At 45.6% G+C, this 15,705-nt stretch overlaps 1 protein-coding gene across 2 annotated transcripts in view; it reads right to left on the bottom strand.

Annotated features, from left to right (window-relative positions):
- The window catches only part of SLC7A11 (solute carrier family 7 member 11), a 74,999-nt gene extending 60,442 nt beyond the window's left edge, over nucleotides 1–14,557 (bottom strand). Inside the window, exons 1-4 of one of the 2 annotated variants that reach the window (XM_068154007.1) lie at nucleotides 14,476–14,557; nucleotides 10,670–10,895; nucleotides 6,977–7,103; nucleotides 2,341–2,456 (exon numbers count right to left, since the gene is read on the bottom strand). In XM_068154007.1, the coding sequence (XP_068010108.1) occupies nucleotides 2,341–2,456; nucleotides 6,977–7,103; nucleotides 10,670–10,895; nucleotides 14,476–14,496 (490 nt within the window). In that variant the 5' untranslated portion in view covers nucleotides 14,497–14,557. Of the gene's footprint in view, nucleotides 1–2,340; nucleotides 2,457–6,976; nucleotides 7,104–10,669; nucleotides 11,019–14,475 lie in introns of those variants that run through there. The other variant, XM_068154006.1, reaches the window with a different exon arrangement.
- Between the last annotated feature and the right edge of the window lie 1,148 nt (nucleotides 14,558–15,705).

The following is a 15,705-nucleotide window of genomic DNA, read 5'->3' on the forward strand; positions in this document are numbered from 1 at the left end:
TACAGTCAGACACTCAGGGATCCTGGAGCTTAAGCAAAATATATAATCAAAAACTGCCACCAATGAAACTTCACTGGAGAGTGTACTGCAAAGACCAAAGATAAAGCCTCAAGCTGACATGTCACTGTTTTGCTCAGCACCATCCCATTCACCACGGCAAGCTTTCTACAAGAATCCCTTCTTCTGGTGAAATAACAGCTCATCCTACCTGCTCTGTCCAGACCTGTGCTCACCATAGGAGCAGTCTGCTGTGAACTCCTCTCTCCCTTGAGGCTGTAATTATTTCAGTGTAGCTCCACCCGCCCCACAATGTTACTTTCTTTGTTTAATTACTTTGTGAAGCCCCAGTTTATCATGCAGATTCTCAATTGCAGGAACAGCAATAAAAAACCATTTCACATGGTTCACTTTTTGAGCTCCAGTCAGATGTGCTTAACAAAACGCCTTTGATGGAGTCCTCACTTAACATTCCTTCTGTCTCGGTGACCTTGAAGTTACTGAACATCTGTTTCACCCCTACCTTGCACTGAAACATTTCAGACAGATGTAGCTATAAAAAGTCGTTAACCTCAAAATGCAAGCCCTTAATTCAATTATTCCTATGAAACCTAGAGTTTGTGCATAATTGAGTCAGAAGGAAACGTGGTCACATGCTGGTATTTTTTTTTACCACTCCTGGCAGAAGGAAACTCTCATCAAGGGAGCTCCTACAGGGAAAAAAAGGAGGCCACAGTAACCTGGAGACTGGAAATTTCAATGTCAATTGAACTTCCTACCCCAAAGAAAGCAAAAAAAACAACCAACCCCAAACATCTAACCCATTATTGTGCAAACCCAAAGGGCTCTCTGTGTGCCTTTGATCATTTTGCACCGTCTTAATTCCTTTTTCCCAGTCCTTTTTGTTTCTGATAGATGCACTGACCGAACTGAAAGCACAATCTGTTACTAATTACTCAGGTCTGCTCTTCCCTCTCCTCCCAGCACAGCTGAATGTGAATGTGGAGCATCGTCATCATCAGTGACCAGACAGAACTGGAAACAACCTCTAGTGCCTGCAGGCACATGGCTTCAGAGCCATGATTTTTGCCTTCCTAAACTTTCAAGCCCTGTCTGGATGCATTCCTGTGTGACTTGCCCGAGGTAATCCTGCCTTGGTAAGGGAGTTGGATGATCTCTGGAGGTCCCTTCTAACCCTTATCATTCTGTGAAGCTGGGATTTTATTCAGGTTGCCCAGAGCCCTGTTGAGCTTCACCTTGAATATCTCCAGGGGTGGAGCCTCAGATACCTCCCGTGGCAACCCATTCCTGTGATCCACTACCCTCGTGGTAAAGAACTTGTTCCTCACATCTAATCTAAATCTTCTCTTCCCTAGTCCGAAACCACTGCCCCTCATCCTATCACTGCAGTCCTTTTAAACAGTCTCTCTCCATCCTTTTTTTGGGGCCCCTTCAGATACTGGAAGGTCATTATTAGGGCTCCCTCATCCCTTCCTCATAGCAGAGCTGCTCCGATTCCCTGATCATTTTTGTGGCACTCCTCTGGACCCGGTCCATCAGGTCCATGTCCTTCCTGTATTGAGGGTTCCAGACCTGGACACACAGCCTCCACACCAGGCTAGGCACACTGTGAGGCTCCTGCTCTCACGGTAGCCTCCTTCCACTAGCAATTATCAGTTCCCTGTAGCCCTAAATGTGAAGTTAGGGAGAGTAGGAGAAACTGCTGGTAGCGGCCAGGCATTTTCCCCAAGCTGCACACCCTGCTCCCAGAGTGACCAGTTGGGTTCCTGCTTTCTAAACTGCAAATACCTCAGTAGGTTTTATTGCCATGAAGGACTGAGTGGGACTAAGGAAGATGATCTCATGTTGCCTGTGCTCCACTCAAGAGAACTACATTTCATCATGGCATCATACTTGGCACTCAATTGCCTCCTAAAAGAGAGGTAGAGCAAAGCATTTAAAAATCAGGTAATCATTCTTCCATATCTCTGGCACTGGCTCACCATCTCTTAGGGACTGAAATTGCTTCCACAAAAGTAATGAGAGTCCTGCCATTAATTCAAGTGGCAACAGAATCAGCCTTGGCAATAGATTTTTCTCTGCCATTAATAAAGTCTGCCATTCTTTTTACTGCTCTGTATGTTCTCAAACACACAAAAACCCAGGCAAAAAGTCATTCTGATGCCCTTGGCTTTGGAGGCACAATCATTTTGTAACAATTCACCATCAAGCAACTACCTGTTCAAGATGCAATTACATTGGGTTTGGGTTGGGTCCCCCGTCCCCCCCCCCCCAAATAATATCATTTTTATCCTTCTCTGCAACCTATAATTGGGTACTTACTGATGCCAACAGCTGTAATAAGTTTAACTGCAAGTTCTGGGATCTCACACTGCATAAAGAAAGGCTCCAAAATGTAACGTCCAAATGCCAGGGAGATCACTGCTGTGGCAGCAGGGCTAGAAGGGAAACAACAACAAAGTCACAAAATTAATCAGCAGTAGCACATAAATAATGTTTTTGTGGGGTCATGCTGTAAGCTTTCTATCAGGGAGCTGAGAACTGTGCTTAATTTTAGTGCCTGCTTGTAGCTCTGCTGCTGTGCACCATGGTTCCTGGGTGGAGCAGAAAACCATGAGCAGAAAACCATGAGCATTTCAGCTTTCCTTAGTGATTCTGCTCCTGACAGCAACAGTTCAGTGACAGTTCAATTGTGAGGCAGTCATAACCAGAAAGGAAAGGTATCAACAGAACTCTTCATTCACTCCCTTGGAGTGAACATGGCCAGAATGGGCAAAACTCTGAATAAAAGCTGCTGAGGATTGAATTTGAATGGCCAGGTAGATCTTACCAGGGTCACTCTTGCAACTTCCACATTGTGAGGCAGTCATAACCAGAAAGGAAAAGTATCAACAGAACTCTCCATTCACTCACTTGAAGTGAACATGGCCAGAACTCTGAATAAAAGCTGCTGAGGATTGAATTTGAACGGCCAGGGTTATCTTACCCCTCAGAGACACAAGCAAATTCATTTCATATAAGCTAAGAATTCCTCTTTACCAAGTACCCCAACCAAAACCAAACTAAAAACCCACAACCAACCAAAAAAACCCAGACAGAACCCAGCCAACCAAAACAAACCAAAACCACCCAACAAGCAAACAGACAAAACCAAAACAAACAAAAATGAAGAATGAAAATGGGATTGCCTAAAATGCAAATAGAACTTGTTGTTTTTATTGACTAAGAGCTTCCCAGCACTGCTAGCAAACGCAGCAATCCTGGAAGTACAGACAGCACCTAGCATGAAACAGAGAAATGTGAAGACAGGTGGGCATGCAGTCATTGCATTTATGAATCTGAAATGCTCCCAATATTCACATAGCCTTTCTGAAGCATGTTACATGTTTGCCAGAAGCCTTGGCACTGACACATATCAACAGCAAATTAAACTGCACCTCAGGTCAGACACTGTCTGCGCCTTAAGAGGTCCAATGGTCTGTTCATGTTTGCTTTGAGAAGACACTTCACAGGCTGGGGTCAGAGTGGCTGGAAAGCGGCCAGGCAGAGAGGGACCTGGGGGGACTGGTTGATAATAGACTGAACATGAGCTAGCAGTGTGCCCAGGTGGTGAAGAAGGATCAGGAGCAGTGTGGCCAGCAGGAGCAAGGAAGTCATTGTGACCCTGGACTCAGCACTGGTTAGGCCACACCTTGAGTCCTCTGTCCAGTTCTGGGGCCCTCTGTTTAGGAAAGATGTTGAGATGCTGGAAGGTGTCCAGAGAAGGGCAACAAAGCTGGGGAGGGGTTTGGAGCACAAGCCCTATGAGGAGAGGCTGAGGGAGCTGGGGTTGCTTAGCCTGGAGAAGAGGAGGCTCAGGGGAGACCTTATTGCTCTCTACAACTACCTGAAGGGAGGTTGTAGCCAGATGGGGATTGGTCTCTTCTCCCAGGCAACCAGCACCAGAACAAGAAGACACAGTCTCAAGCTGCACCAGGAGAGGTTTAGGCTGGATGTTAGGAAGAAGTTCTTCATAGAGAGAGTTTGCCCACTGGAATGTGCTGCCCAGGGAGGTGGTGGAGTCACCATCACTGGAGGTGCTTAGGAAGAGACTGGATGGGGTGCTTGGTGCCATGGTTTAGTTGATTAGATAGTGTTGGGTGGTAGTTGGACAGTTGATCTCAAAGGTCTTTTCCAACCTGGTTAATTCTATTCTATTTGGAGTTTGAAATGTCTTAGATCAGGTCAAAGATCAGATCTTTGGAGCTTTCCCAAGGGTTTTTTTGTTTGGTTTGTCTGTTTTTTTAGCCACCTCTTTTCCAGAACTTGGATTTTTCCCTCTCATTTCGACGTTTTGAAACAGGCAGTGGGTGCTGAAACATAGCTCCTAAACGGTAGCTCTAATAAATAGCTGTGCCTCTTGTATTCCCACGTTTGGGGAAAGATGTTGTTGGCAGTGTAGCTAATCAGTGGAGGTGGAAGTTGAAGGACTGTGGCATTTCCCTTTTAACTGCAACCCAAAAGACAGGCTGGCAGCCCCCTAACAGCTGTACGTTCAGGCACAGACACAAAGAGCATTGGCAGCTTTCACAGGACAGGGAGCACAAAATTCCACTGGGAGAGGAGTAGCTACCTGTGCCCCAGCACATACCACAGGTGTGTGAGTCACTTGGCAGCACACTCTCACCCAGCCCGTGTTTAGCAACCCCACAGCAAAGCTGCCCAGACAATGCACTGACAGAGACATCTCCAGCTCTTTGCAAACTGTGTTTATGTTTCAGTCATGGTATGCAACATACCCACAACGTGACTTCTGGGGGGAAAACAAGTTCCTACTCGTATGGGATGAGGAGCAGCTCAGTGTAAGGCACAGCTAAACAGCAGGTGATGCTGGCACAGTTTAATCAGGATGTGGGCAGAGCTTAAGTGTGTCTTAGGCTGTAAAACGAGGGCTGAAAAGATGTACAAGAGTAGGAAATGTTCATCTGACTGCTGCTGCTCCCCCAGCCTGTGGGTGTGATGACCCTTCAGTCCTTCAGAAATAAAACCAGCTTGGATGAGAAACGCTTGTGCAACTTCATCCACTGGAAAAAGAAAATAACCCAGGAAAAAAACAGCTAGATACATGCTAGGTCTCAAATTCTTTGATAGCAGCAACCAATTAGTTTACCAGTTCAGGAGTCACATATAAAACTCTAGGCAGAGTTTTGGCAGTGCTGCTCTGATCACCACAAGTTATAACAAGCACACCTCCCTTGCTGCCTCTCACATCTGATGATTAAAGAATCCACTGATGCTCCTTCCCATGCTAGGTGATTATTTTCTGGGTGTGGGGCAGGTGCTGATGACTAAGAGTGCTTGATGCTCCTGGAGCAGTGTCATATGTAAAAACACAACAATTTTGCAAGGAGAGGAATGTACAAAGCCTGGTTTACTGTGGGTAAACACCCATGAAAAGTCTAGGTCACTAAGAGCCCCCTTGCCTAGGAAGGTGCAGTTTAAGAGGGGGATCTCTAACGCTGCTGCCTTGACGGTTCTGTGATGTGCAACAATTTAGCTGTGTTCACAACGTGGTGCTCCTCACACTGAAGATATCTAAGTCTGTTTCCTCTGCCTGGTTTCCCTTTCTCTGGCAAAAAGCTCACAGTTAAGACATCAGCCCTTTCATCACGTCTGACAGAAATGCTGCACTCAATTCAAAGGTGGGGAGGAGGTACACAATGATTTCCTCCGGAAACAAGATAAGGGTTTATGGGTTCATTATGACTCAGCACTGTCAGTGCTTTCACACTCAATGGTCTGTGCTAGAACTTGTCAACATTATGTAAACGTGGTTCTGATTGGAAATGAGGCTTGTGACTAATTTGCTGATTGTGGAAGAGAGGAGAAAGGAGTGCTAGCTAGCCTGAGGCAGGAATGCAGCATTCCCCAAGTCACCCTGCAGGAGTGGGTTGCCCTGTCCTACACCTAACAAGCTCTCCAGCCTCAGCAACGTTGTAGATACCAAGAAATTAAAAACTCAGAGTTTTGTGATTATTTCTTTGGCATGATTTGAGGATTCAGCATATGGTAATTCTCCTGCAAGAACCACAGGCTCACACACCAAACCAGCACTTTAGACATTTGTTGATATCTAAGTACGTAATGTTTATTTTATGGGGCCAGTTAATGCTTTTCATAGTAATCAAGAGTTAAGTTTTCCAACATCCTATATAAAACAAAAAATGGGGACCTGAAATGACATATAAAGAGTATATGATGCCCTCATGGGAAAAAAACAAACCAGAAATGGGTAGATTCAGATTAGATGTTAGGAAGAAATTCTTCCCCGTGAGGCTGGTGAGACACTGGAACAGGTTGCCCAGGGAGGTGGTGGAAGCCTCATCCCTGGAGGTTTTTAGGACCAGGCTGGATGTGGCTGTGAGCAACCTGATGTAGTGTGAGGTGTCCCTGGCCATGGCAGGGGGTGCTGGAACTAGATGACCCTTGAGGCCCCTTACAACCCTAACAATTGTATGATTCCATGATCTCTAGAAATGACTGGGCAATAGTTTCACCAGGAGTTATTCCTGTATCCACAGGTAACAGCAAGCACTCCAACTGAATGTCAAGACTGAGGAAATATAAAGGTGACTTTCCTCTTCCACTATAGGCACAGGTGTTAGCATTATTAGTGACATTAATGGAGAACAGTAAGGTAACAAAATGAATGCAAATAGCTGGATTTATGGGTCAGTTTCCTGAGAAGCACTTTTTTCCCCCCATACATGCCCATATGTCTTCTTGAATGCTGCTGTGCTGATGAGCAAAATAGCATTTTAAGTTCTCTGAAGCAACCATGCTAAAAGAACACAGCTCATTGATCAAGATACAGTTTTGGGGGCTTTTTTTGCCCCTCATGTATTGGAGATTTGTCCTCAATGACTGGAATGTGTAATGCCATCAGAAAGGAAACACAGAGAAGCCAAGATCCACTTACCGAATGATGAGTAATTCAACCCAGACTCTCACAAAGGCAGGTAATGGGCCAAAGGCCTCCAGGATATAGGTGTAGTGACCACCAGATTTCTTGATGCATGTTCCTAGTTCAGCATAGCAGAGGGCACCTGTGAGAATTAAACTGTGGCATCACAAGAGATATCCAGAAGTACCTTTCAATGCCTTTATAAGCTAAACACTGGAGCTGTCATTCACCGGATCACAGGATGTCAGGGGTTGGAAGGGACCCAAAGAGATCACTGAGTCCAACCCCCCTGCCAGAGCAGGACCATACAATCTAGCTCAGGTCACAGAGGAATGCATCCAGATGGGCCTTGAAAGTCTCCTGAGAAGCAAACTCCACAACCTCTCTGGGGAGCCTCTTCCAGTGCTCTGTGACCCTTCCAGTAAAGTTCCCCCTTGTGTTTAGGTGGAACCTCCTGTGCTGCAGCTTACATCCATTGTTCCTTGTCCTATCACAGGAAGCAAGTGAGAGGAGGCTGTCCCCTCTCTCCTGACACCCAGGCCTCAGATATTTATAAACATTTATCAAATCCCCTCTAAGTCTTCTCTTTTCCAGACTAAAGAGTCCCAAGGTCCCTCAGCCTCTCCTCATAAGGCAGTGCTCCAGTCCCCTAACCATCCTCACGGCCCTCTGCCGGACCCTCGCCAGCAGATCCCTGTCCCCCTTGAACCGGGGAGCCCAAAACTAAATGCAGTACTCAAGATGAGGTCTCACCAGGGCACTACTTTTGGTATATGTTGTTAACATTCTGCAAGCAGTGTTGTAGATTTTAATTCACTCAGCTAGGCTTGCAGTTAACCAACCTGTACACAAACCCTGTTACATTTGTATGGGAAGGCACTGAACAAGCTATTTGCTGTCAGCATGTGTCATTACTCATCTGAGTCTTGTGAGGAGGGACAACACAATGCTGTGTCATGCCAGCTACCCTGGCTTCCCAATCAGCCTGACTGCACTGCTGAGTGAAAGCTTTCTTCACACATTTATTTCTTATCAAGTGATGATCAGCTCCTTCCAGCCTTAGAGATGCCTCTGTCAGCCTCTGAAGAGAAGCCCCAAAACTGCACCACCTCTCCTCAGCCATGAGGGAAACAATCAACTGGCCAAAATTCAGAAGCAGGAACTGCAGATGAAGAATTTTCCTCAGCAGGATCTTACACACAAAATTCAGGGAATGCTTTAGCCCTGGCTTTCCAACAACCCTCTTAGCCCTGGCTTTCCAACACTGCTGTGGTGTTGTGTGCACTACTAATGCTGTGAGAGTTCAATTCATTTCTGCACAGCCTTAAATACAGATCACATTTTCACAGCAGAAGCTGTTTATCAACTGTAAATGCCTGTAAATATTGTAAACACTGAATATTTTGCCCATATTCATTGCATTCTGTTGTAGATTGTAGTTTTGCCTGTAAATACAGCTGGCATTTGCTTCCAGCTGAGCTGGTCTGGCAAAGTTAATGTTGCAGGGGGGAAATTTCAACCCACCACACATCGTTTTCACTGACTAAAATAAACCCCAGATCTTCATCATGTTGCTGCATCAGTTCATGCAGAAGTGGCTCAGGCCATGCTGAAGCAAGTGCTAGTGGCATTCTCAGCAAGAAGCAGCTCCTACAATGCCAACTCCTGACCTCTGCCACTAGAGAGTAGGCAACAAGCACACTGCAACTACAAGGACCTGCACGAAACCTCCTTCACCCATGCATTTCTCTGCTGCTGTTGCTTCACAAGCCATCACCCAGTCACACTGTCAGTGGATTCTCAGCTTCAAGGGTGGGCTGCATGTACCACATCTAACAAATGGAGCTAGCTCCTTTAGAAAGCAGTTTTAAATAGTAACAAAGTTTGTGAACATTGCATCATGTAAAGTTACCACCAGCAACATCTACAAATTCCTTCCAGCCCACAGTTATCCAAACCACATAACGTGTGCAGGCCCATTGAAGTTGTACCTCATCCTGACAAACTCCATCCTTGTTCACAGGCTCTGTTTGAGGCTTTACAAAAGCATGGCAGCTTGTATTTACTATTCCTCATTTTACCTTAACATGTTCTTAAAGGAATCCTTACAGTCACACTGAAAACAAAACACCAAGCCAAACAAAAACCAGGCACACAAACTATTGGTGAGTTTCCTTTTGCCAGCCTCTTGTGCTGAGGTTCAGGATGAGAATGCATTGTGTTTTGATACATGTCACACACAGCCTCAGCAGGACCTTAAGTGAACCTTGTCTGTGATTTGGCTGTAATTAAGTCACACAGGGAATGGAAATAACCATAGCAGGTCCATTCAGAAGGATAATATCTTTTTTCTGGGCCATATTACAAGGCTTCTTCATAACTTGAGATCTGAATAAAATGACCTAGAAATCCTATCTAATAAACCAGATTTTAATTACTTTCCTGCAGACTTTGCTACACAGCCAGAAAATTAGTGCTGTTAAAGTTCACATCAGAAATGCAATGCTTGAGAAAAACTTGTAGTTTGATTAAATGTAACGACCAAGATCTTCTGAGAGGGTCACAGACTGTGTCTTTCTGTATAGGGCACTTTTGATTACAGGCAGGACATCCACATTTGTACAAGAGATTATGCTGCACACTGTACCAATCCAGTTAACATCTGACCAAAACAGATCCCAACTTGCCTGGGCTGTCTGTTTTGCTTGGGTGGGCTTAGTCTGCAAACAGTTTGTGTTTCTTTTAAGCTCAGAGCCAATTTACACAGGGTGACATTTGCATGTTCCACCTATTAAGCAGACACGTGTTAGTCCCTGTTTGTCCCCTTTCTCTCCTGCCAGAAAACAAATCATTTCTGGTTTAAATCAAGCCAATATTTCATGTTAGCTCTTCAGCTTCCATGAGATTAACTCATTAAGGAGGTCAATGGACCCTCTGGCCTGCAGAGGCCGGGGTGGGGTTCTCCGCTCTGAACTGGGGCTTTGTGCACAGAACAAATAAACTGGCACTCTCCAGAATTCAGTACTCTTCAAAACACACAAAATGAGTAAAAACTGTCACAACAGGCATGCCAGCAATGAAACCTGCATCACAACTTTGCTTCCACCACATTGTTTTTTTTTTTGCAGTGCAATCTTTCAAGGCAACACCGTGAGCAAGGAACAAAGTAAAGAGCAGTAAGAAGAACGGGGAGAGGGTTTCTTCATGTTATTATTTTTCTCCCTTTCATGCCAACACAGCTTATGTCCAGTGGGAATTATTCCTCTCAGACCTTGCTCTAGCTTCTAGGGAACTAGGTCAAGCTGTCCGAACACTTTGGTGGCGTCTGAGTGGAGTGACCAGCACCTCCATTTGCCAGGGGCCTTACAAGCAAACCTTGGACTGCTGCTTACAGCCAGAAGAAAAGCATTTTACATACAGCACAGTGTGCACCATAAAATGGACAGTTGCTCTTCCTGCTTGTTCCAGGGAGCCATAAGGAACAAAAATTTATGCTTCCAATCCTTACAGAGCAGGCTCTGGGGACACAGCGGTTGCAAACATCTGTGCCCTCCACGCCACCTATCACGCAGAGCAAAACTTCTGTAGCCCTATTGGTCCTCAAGCTCCACACTGTGCCTTGCTATCCAATAGCAAAATCAGACAAAATAACAGCAATAATCCACTGGCCACCCCTCTGGACCAATTAGAAGCTCTTAAGGGACTTACCGAAGAGCGAGAGGATACCACACACTGTCCAGACAGTGAGGGACATGCCCACGCTGCCTGTGTTCTTCAGAATGCCTTTGGGAGAGATGAAGATGCCAGCTCCAATGATAGTGCCAATTATGATGGATATCCCCCTCAAAAGTGTCACTTTCTTCTTCAGCACAACTTTTCCCTCCTGGGCTGGCTGTCCGCTGTCCATAGAGGGCAACCTGCCATTAGCTTGCCCCTGCAAGTAGCTTCCATTAGAGACCGTGGTCACAGCAGCTTTCCTGAGCATGCTACAGTGCCACCAGCACACCAAAGGCAAGCACAGGCAACGACAACAAAAAAAAAAAGTTTGCAGCAGAAACTCAAGGATTTTCCCCCACCCCCCCCTCCCCTCTCTGTGTAACCAGCTATTTAAGTCTCCTGCTTTCTTATCTTTCCAGCTGCTCTTACACACAGGTAGCAAGCTCCTGAAATGTATCTGGGGCTTCACCGTGATGTGAGCCCAGCTCAGGAACACCTGCGCTCTCCCACTGCCAGCTGGTACTGCCCTAGCTTTGGAAACCAGCTCGGCTTCCGCGTGGACTTGTATTTAAGCTCTTGTCATACCAAGTTACTCCAGCTGAATGATGATGCAAATTCTCCAGGTTTGCATCAGCCATTTGAGAAACCTCTGGCATTACTCAGCATTTCTTTTTCTTTTTTTTTTTTCCCCCTTCTCCCTTCCCCCTCCCCCCTTTCTTTTCAACGGTATGGGCATGTTGCACAACCGACCTGAGGGTGGTAGGAAGAACAAAGCGCTTGCGAGCCAGCCCAGCCAATCGAGCTGAGTACATCACCCCTGACACCCCTGAGACACACTCCCAATTTTTTTTAAAGCGACTCAGAGCCAGAAACAAAAGCCTGCCGAAACACAAAGCTCGTCAGAGAGCAAGGGGGAAAGAAATCAAACAGGATACGTCATCCCTGGGTCCAATCCAATTTCTTTCTCCACTACCTCCTCTTAACGAAAGTGAAGTTTTCGAGGCTTAACTTCTTGCGCCGCAGCTGATCAGCCTCTTTCATGTCTCTGTTTCTTCCCTGGGAAATCCACAGGGAAATCTCTACAGGGACCTGTAGCTACCGAAAGGATACACACAGCCCCCTTGTCACCCCGAGTTGCCCGGCAACACACCTAAATCAGCCTAAGGAAAAACCCGGGGTTATTTCCACAGAAGGGTCATTCTCACACATGCGGCGTGTTTTCTGGGATGTTGGTAAGCAATGTGTCAGCCACACTTCCCCTTAAAAACTGCTGCTAAGGTTTGCAGCCACCTCGTGTGCGGGAGGAGGACAACACCCCAGAGCGTGGGATCTCCAGTGGCTCCGGAGGCAGAAAGAGGGGGTGGTGCTTTCTGCAGAGCTTATCTCACCAGATAAAGAGGTAATCAGGTGCATAAATACTTTTGTTTCCCAGCCTGACCATTCAAATTCGTTAAACTGCTAAAAAGAGAAGCGTTCTCAGAAAACAGAGCACAAATCGAAAGCCTTCAAGCACTTGTAACCTAACTGAGGGACGGCCAGTGCAACAGATGCCGAAGGGGAAAAGTCCTTCCTAGCATAACTATTGCAGCTGCTCGTGGCTTCAGATCAGATCAGTGCAAGGAGAAATGATTACTGCCTTTACTGCTCTTACAGTTACTGCTTAATTAGGACCCAGGATTGAGGGGGTGAAAAGATAAAAGGTAAAACATTTTATCATTTGTAAAGGAATTACTGAGCTCAGAGCACTATTGTGCTCTCAAATTCATGTGAGAAAGAGGAGATCCTGGAGTATTAGCACACGGTGGCTGTAAACCTTCAGTGTTTTTAAAGCCTCCTCTTTGCAGTTATAACTTGCCTATAATAATTTGCACTGAGATAAAAGAAGGTATGAAAGCAGCTTATCTGCTTTAAATGCACACCGGCAAAATCCAAAGTGATTGCAGGTTTTGACTACAAGCTGGTAGAGCTTGCCTAGTTTCTGAGCACATGCTGCTTCTCCTTCCTCACTTCTCTGTATGGCTCACACTGCTGTTGTCACTGCACCGTGTGCCCAGCCTTCCTGGGAAGTGACTTCCCCCTCCAGCACATGCCGGAGGTGACAGCACAGATCGACTGCAGGCAGGACCTCCTCTGGTCTCCCCAGAATCCAAAACGAGCCAGTTTTCACGCCACCAGTTGCATGCAAAGCCACGAGTAGCTGGTGCGACCCACAGGATTATTTTTCCCCACTGCACATTTCAATATGAGGATTAAAAAAAACCTGAAATGAATGCCTAGCTGAAATTAAACCAGGAAAAAAAACATTAACCACAGAACTGGGTTGGGCTGATGAGCTTGAATTTTCAAGGGCTGTTTCATGAAGAAACACATGACCATCTTAAAGCATCTAATGATTGAAGATTATCATTCCTAACTAATGCTTACCCTTTACTTACACGGGAAGATGCTTCCAAGACCAAATCAAAAGCTCAGTAACCTCCCAGACAATCCTGAGGCAGCTCCCAGCAATCCAGCTGTCTGCATCAGCTACTCAGCAAAAACACTGGACAGTATAATGGCTTTCAAATTTCTTTTGACCACTAGCCAGAAGAATGTGTGTTTGCCCGTTGGACATAGCTACTAATGCTCTCCCATGCAGGGAAAAGGGTGCTTGATTCTTTTGGGGTCCAATTATCCCTTCCATTCGGGATAGGGAATACTTGTTTGGGGTTGGGGTATTGTTGGTTGTATTTTCACAGTTTCATGAGTGTTCTTTATCACCTGAGCCTAGCTCCCAGGAGGGCACAGAGCTGGAGAAGGCACAGTGCTCTCTGCTGCCCACCTTTACACAGCATACTTACAAAGCCTGTTCTGAGTGTTTGTAGCCCACCAGGAACTTTCGCCTGAATTATTCAGCACAGAGCAAGGAGCATGGTATCACTATGCAACCACAACACTCAGCCCTCAGTGTCTTCTCAGAGAGCTCTTCTGAAAGCACAGGGCTTACCCTGTCCAACACTCAGAACTGCCCTGTTCTTCCATAAAAATCCACTCTGAAAGCAGAACAAAAGGTAGAAGGTGCATTCTTCTTTGATGAAATTATTTGATGCTCTGAAAACATAACTTCACCCTCATATAGCAGGCAGCATTGTGCACAGTCTTTTATTCTTTTTCTGTGGGTTTCTGTCCCCCCTCCCCCCTTCCCAATTCATAGACCTTTTCCTCTGAACACACATTTTAAAGCATCACTGAGATCATCACTGTGAAATGGTTTCCTTCTGAATCCCACCATCAGCCTCGAATTACCTATCCACTACTTCTTTCTAAGAGAAACCCCCATCAGCAACCCCTCAAGTCCTCCTAAATCTACACCCTGCAATGAGATGAACTGTTTGCTGTAGGAGTCAGCTCCTCATGCTGGTTGCCTGCCACCATCATGGGCTCAGGACCAGCTGGGCTGCTGGGACTTTTTAGAAGTGTGTTCAACACAACCTTCCTGTCAGCTGCACCACAGTACTCCAGCAAATAAAATCTTGAAGGCTCACAGGGAATAATGGTACTGCAGTGTCTTCTTTTCCACACTAGTAGTGCTTGTGCTAAATACTTAGACACAGTTATATCTCCACTTCCAAAGAAGCTACAATTTGATATTTCCCTCAGGGAATGCTACTAAACAGGCACACACTCAAACCATTCCCCTTTATGGGAACACTACAACACACACAGCAAAGTGAAGGACTTAAAATTCAAGCCTGGACTCGAGCTTCCACTTCTCAAGCCCACAAAATACCCTTAATTTCTAAGTGTAGTGAGCATACCTTGACAATCCTCCCAGGCATTGTATATCAGCTTATTGCATCGAGCAAATCCAAGGAGTCACCAGCCAAGCCTCCAGGCCACACATTGCCACACTGACTGGAGACACAGAAAAAAAAAAGGAAGTATATCAAGACTGAAGAGGCGAGGAAAGCCCCAAACTGCTTTGTGTGGGTGGCATGGCATGAGAAAAGTTGTTTAGAAAACTGAGCTGAGTCTTCTCTCTATAATGCCAAGCTGTTTGTGGGCCTCGGAAAGCAGCCCCGTAGGAAGGCAGGAGTCTGGTTTCAAATGTCAAAGGAGAGCAAAATACCTAAAAGTATTTGTTTCATGTAGATAATCTAGCACTGAAAAGTCTTGGCTGGGGATTTTCTGTTCCTTTTGTAGTATTGAGAGGGAGTCTAACTAGCTTTGGGGGAGGGGGAGGTGTATGGATAAAATAACCTGTAAGCAACTTAAGAACTAAGGTGTCACTGGGAGTTCAGTGAGAATTGTATAATCATGAAGCATACAACAACCTCAGCAGCTTGGAATAGGTCTTTGAGTTATAAAGTGTGAGGAGAACAAAGCAGTTTGTTATTGTCTCTACTGCAGGTCAAAGCTTCAGTTAAAAATGGAACAGGAGAGAATGTTGGGGGGAGCCTTGTTCTGCAGTCAGAGATTCACAAACTGCTCCATTATTTTGCATTCCACTTCATGCTGGATACAAAGAAGATATTTAGAAGAAAAACAAAAGTTGAGGAGGGATGAAATAGACATCTAGCTCAGAGGCTTTAAAAATAAGACATGCACCAATAAGAAATCCAAAACCAATTCAAGTGATCTTATTTCTCCTTTCAGATGAAAGCTTCCAACAAAAGACAGCTATAAACCTGGTTCCAGGAAGCCTGCAGACAGTGATAGAGCAGTTTAGAAGACAAATATTTCTGAAAGTTCCCCTGTCTCCAATTTGTTGATAGCTGCCTGTCAATTTTCATCTGGGAAATAAAGGAATAAATAAAATCCCAGAAATCCCAAGAAGGGCAACAAAGTTGGTGAAGGGTTTGGAACACAAGCCCTGTGAGGAGAGGCTGAGGGAGCTGGGGTTGCTTAGCCTGGAGAAGAGGAGGATCAGGGGAGACCTTATTGCTCTCTACAACTACCTGAAGGGAGGTTGTAGCCAGTGGGGAGTCGGTCTCTTGTCCCAGGCAACCAGCACCAGAACAAGAGGACACAGTCTCAAGCTGCACCAG

This window comes from Melanerpes formicivorus, unplaced genomic scaffold, assembly GCF_026170545.1.
Source record: "Melanerpes formicivorus ecotype bairdi unplaced genomic scaffold, bMelFor1.0.p_v2 SCAF_27, whole genome shotgun sequence".
In the NCBI taxonomy this organism is placed as follows: domain Eukaryota; kingdom Metazoa; phylum Chordata; class Aves; order Piciformes; family Picidae; genus Melanerpes; species Melanerpes formicivorus.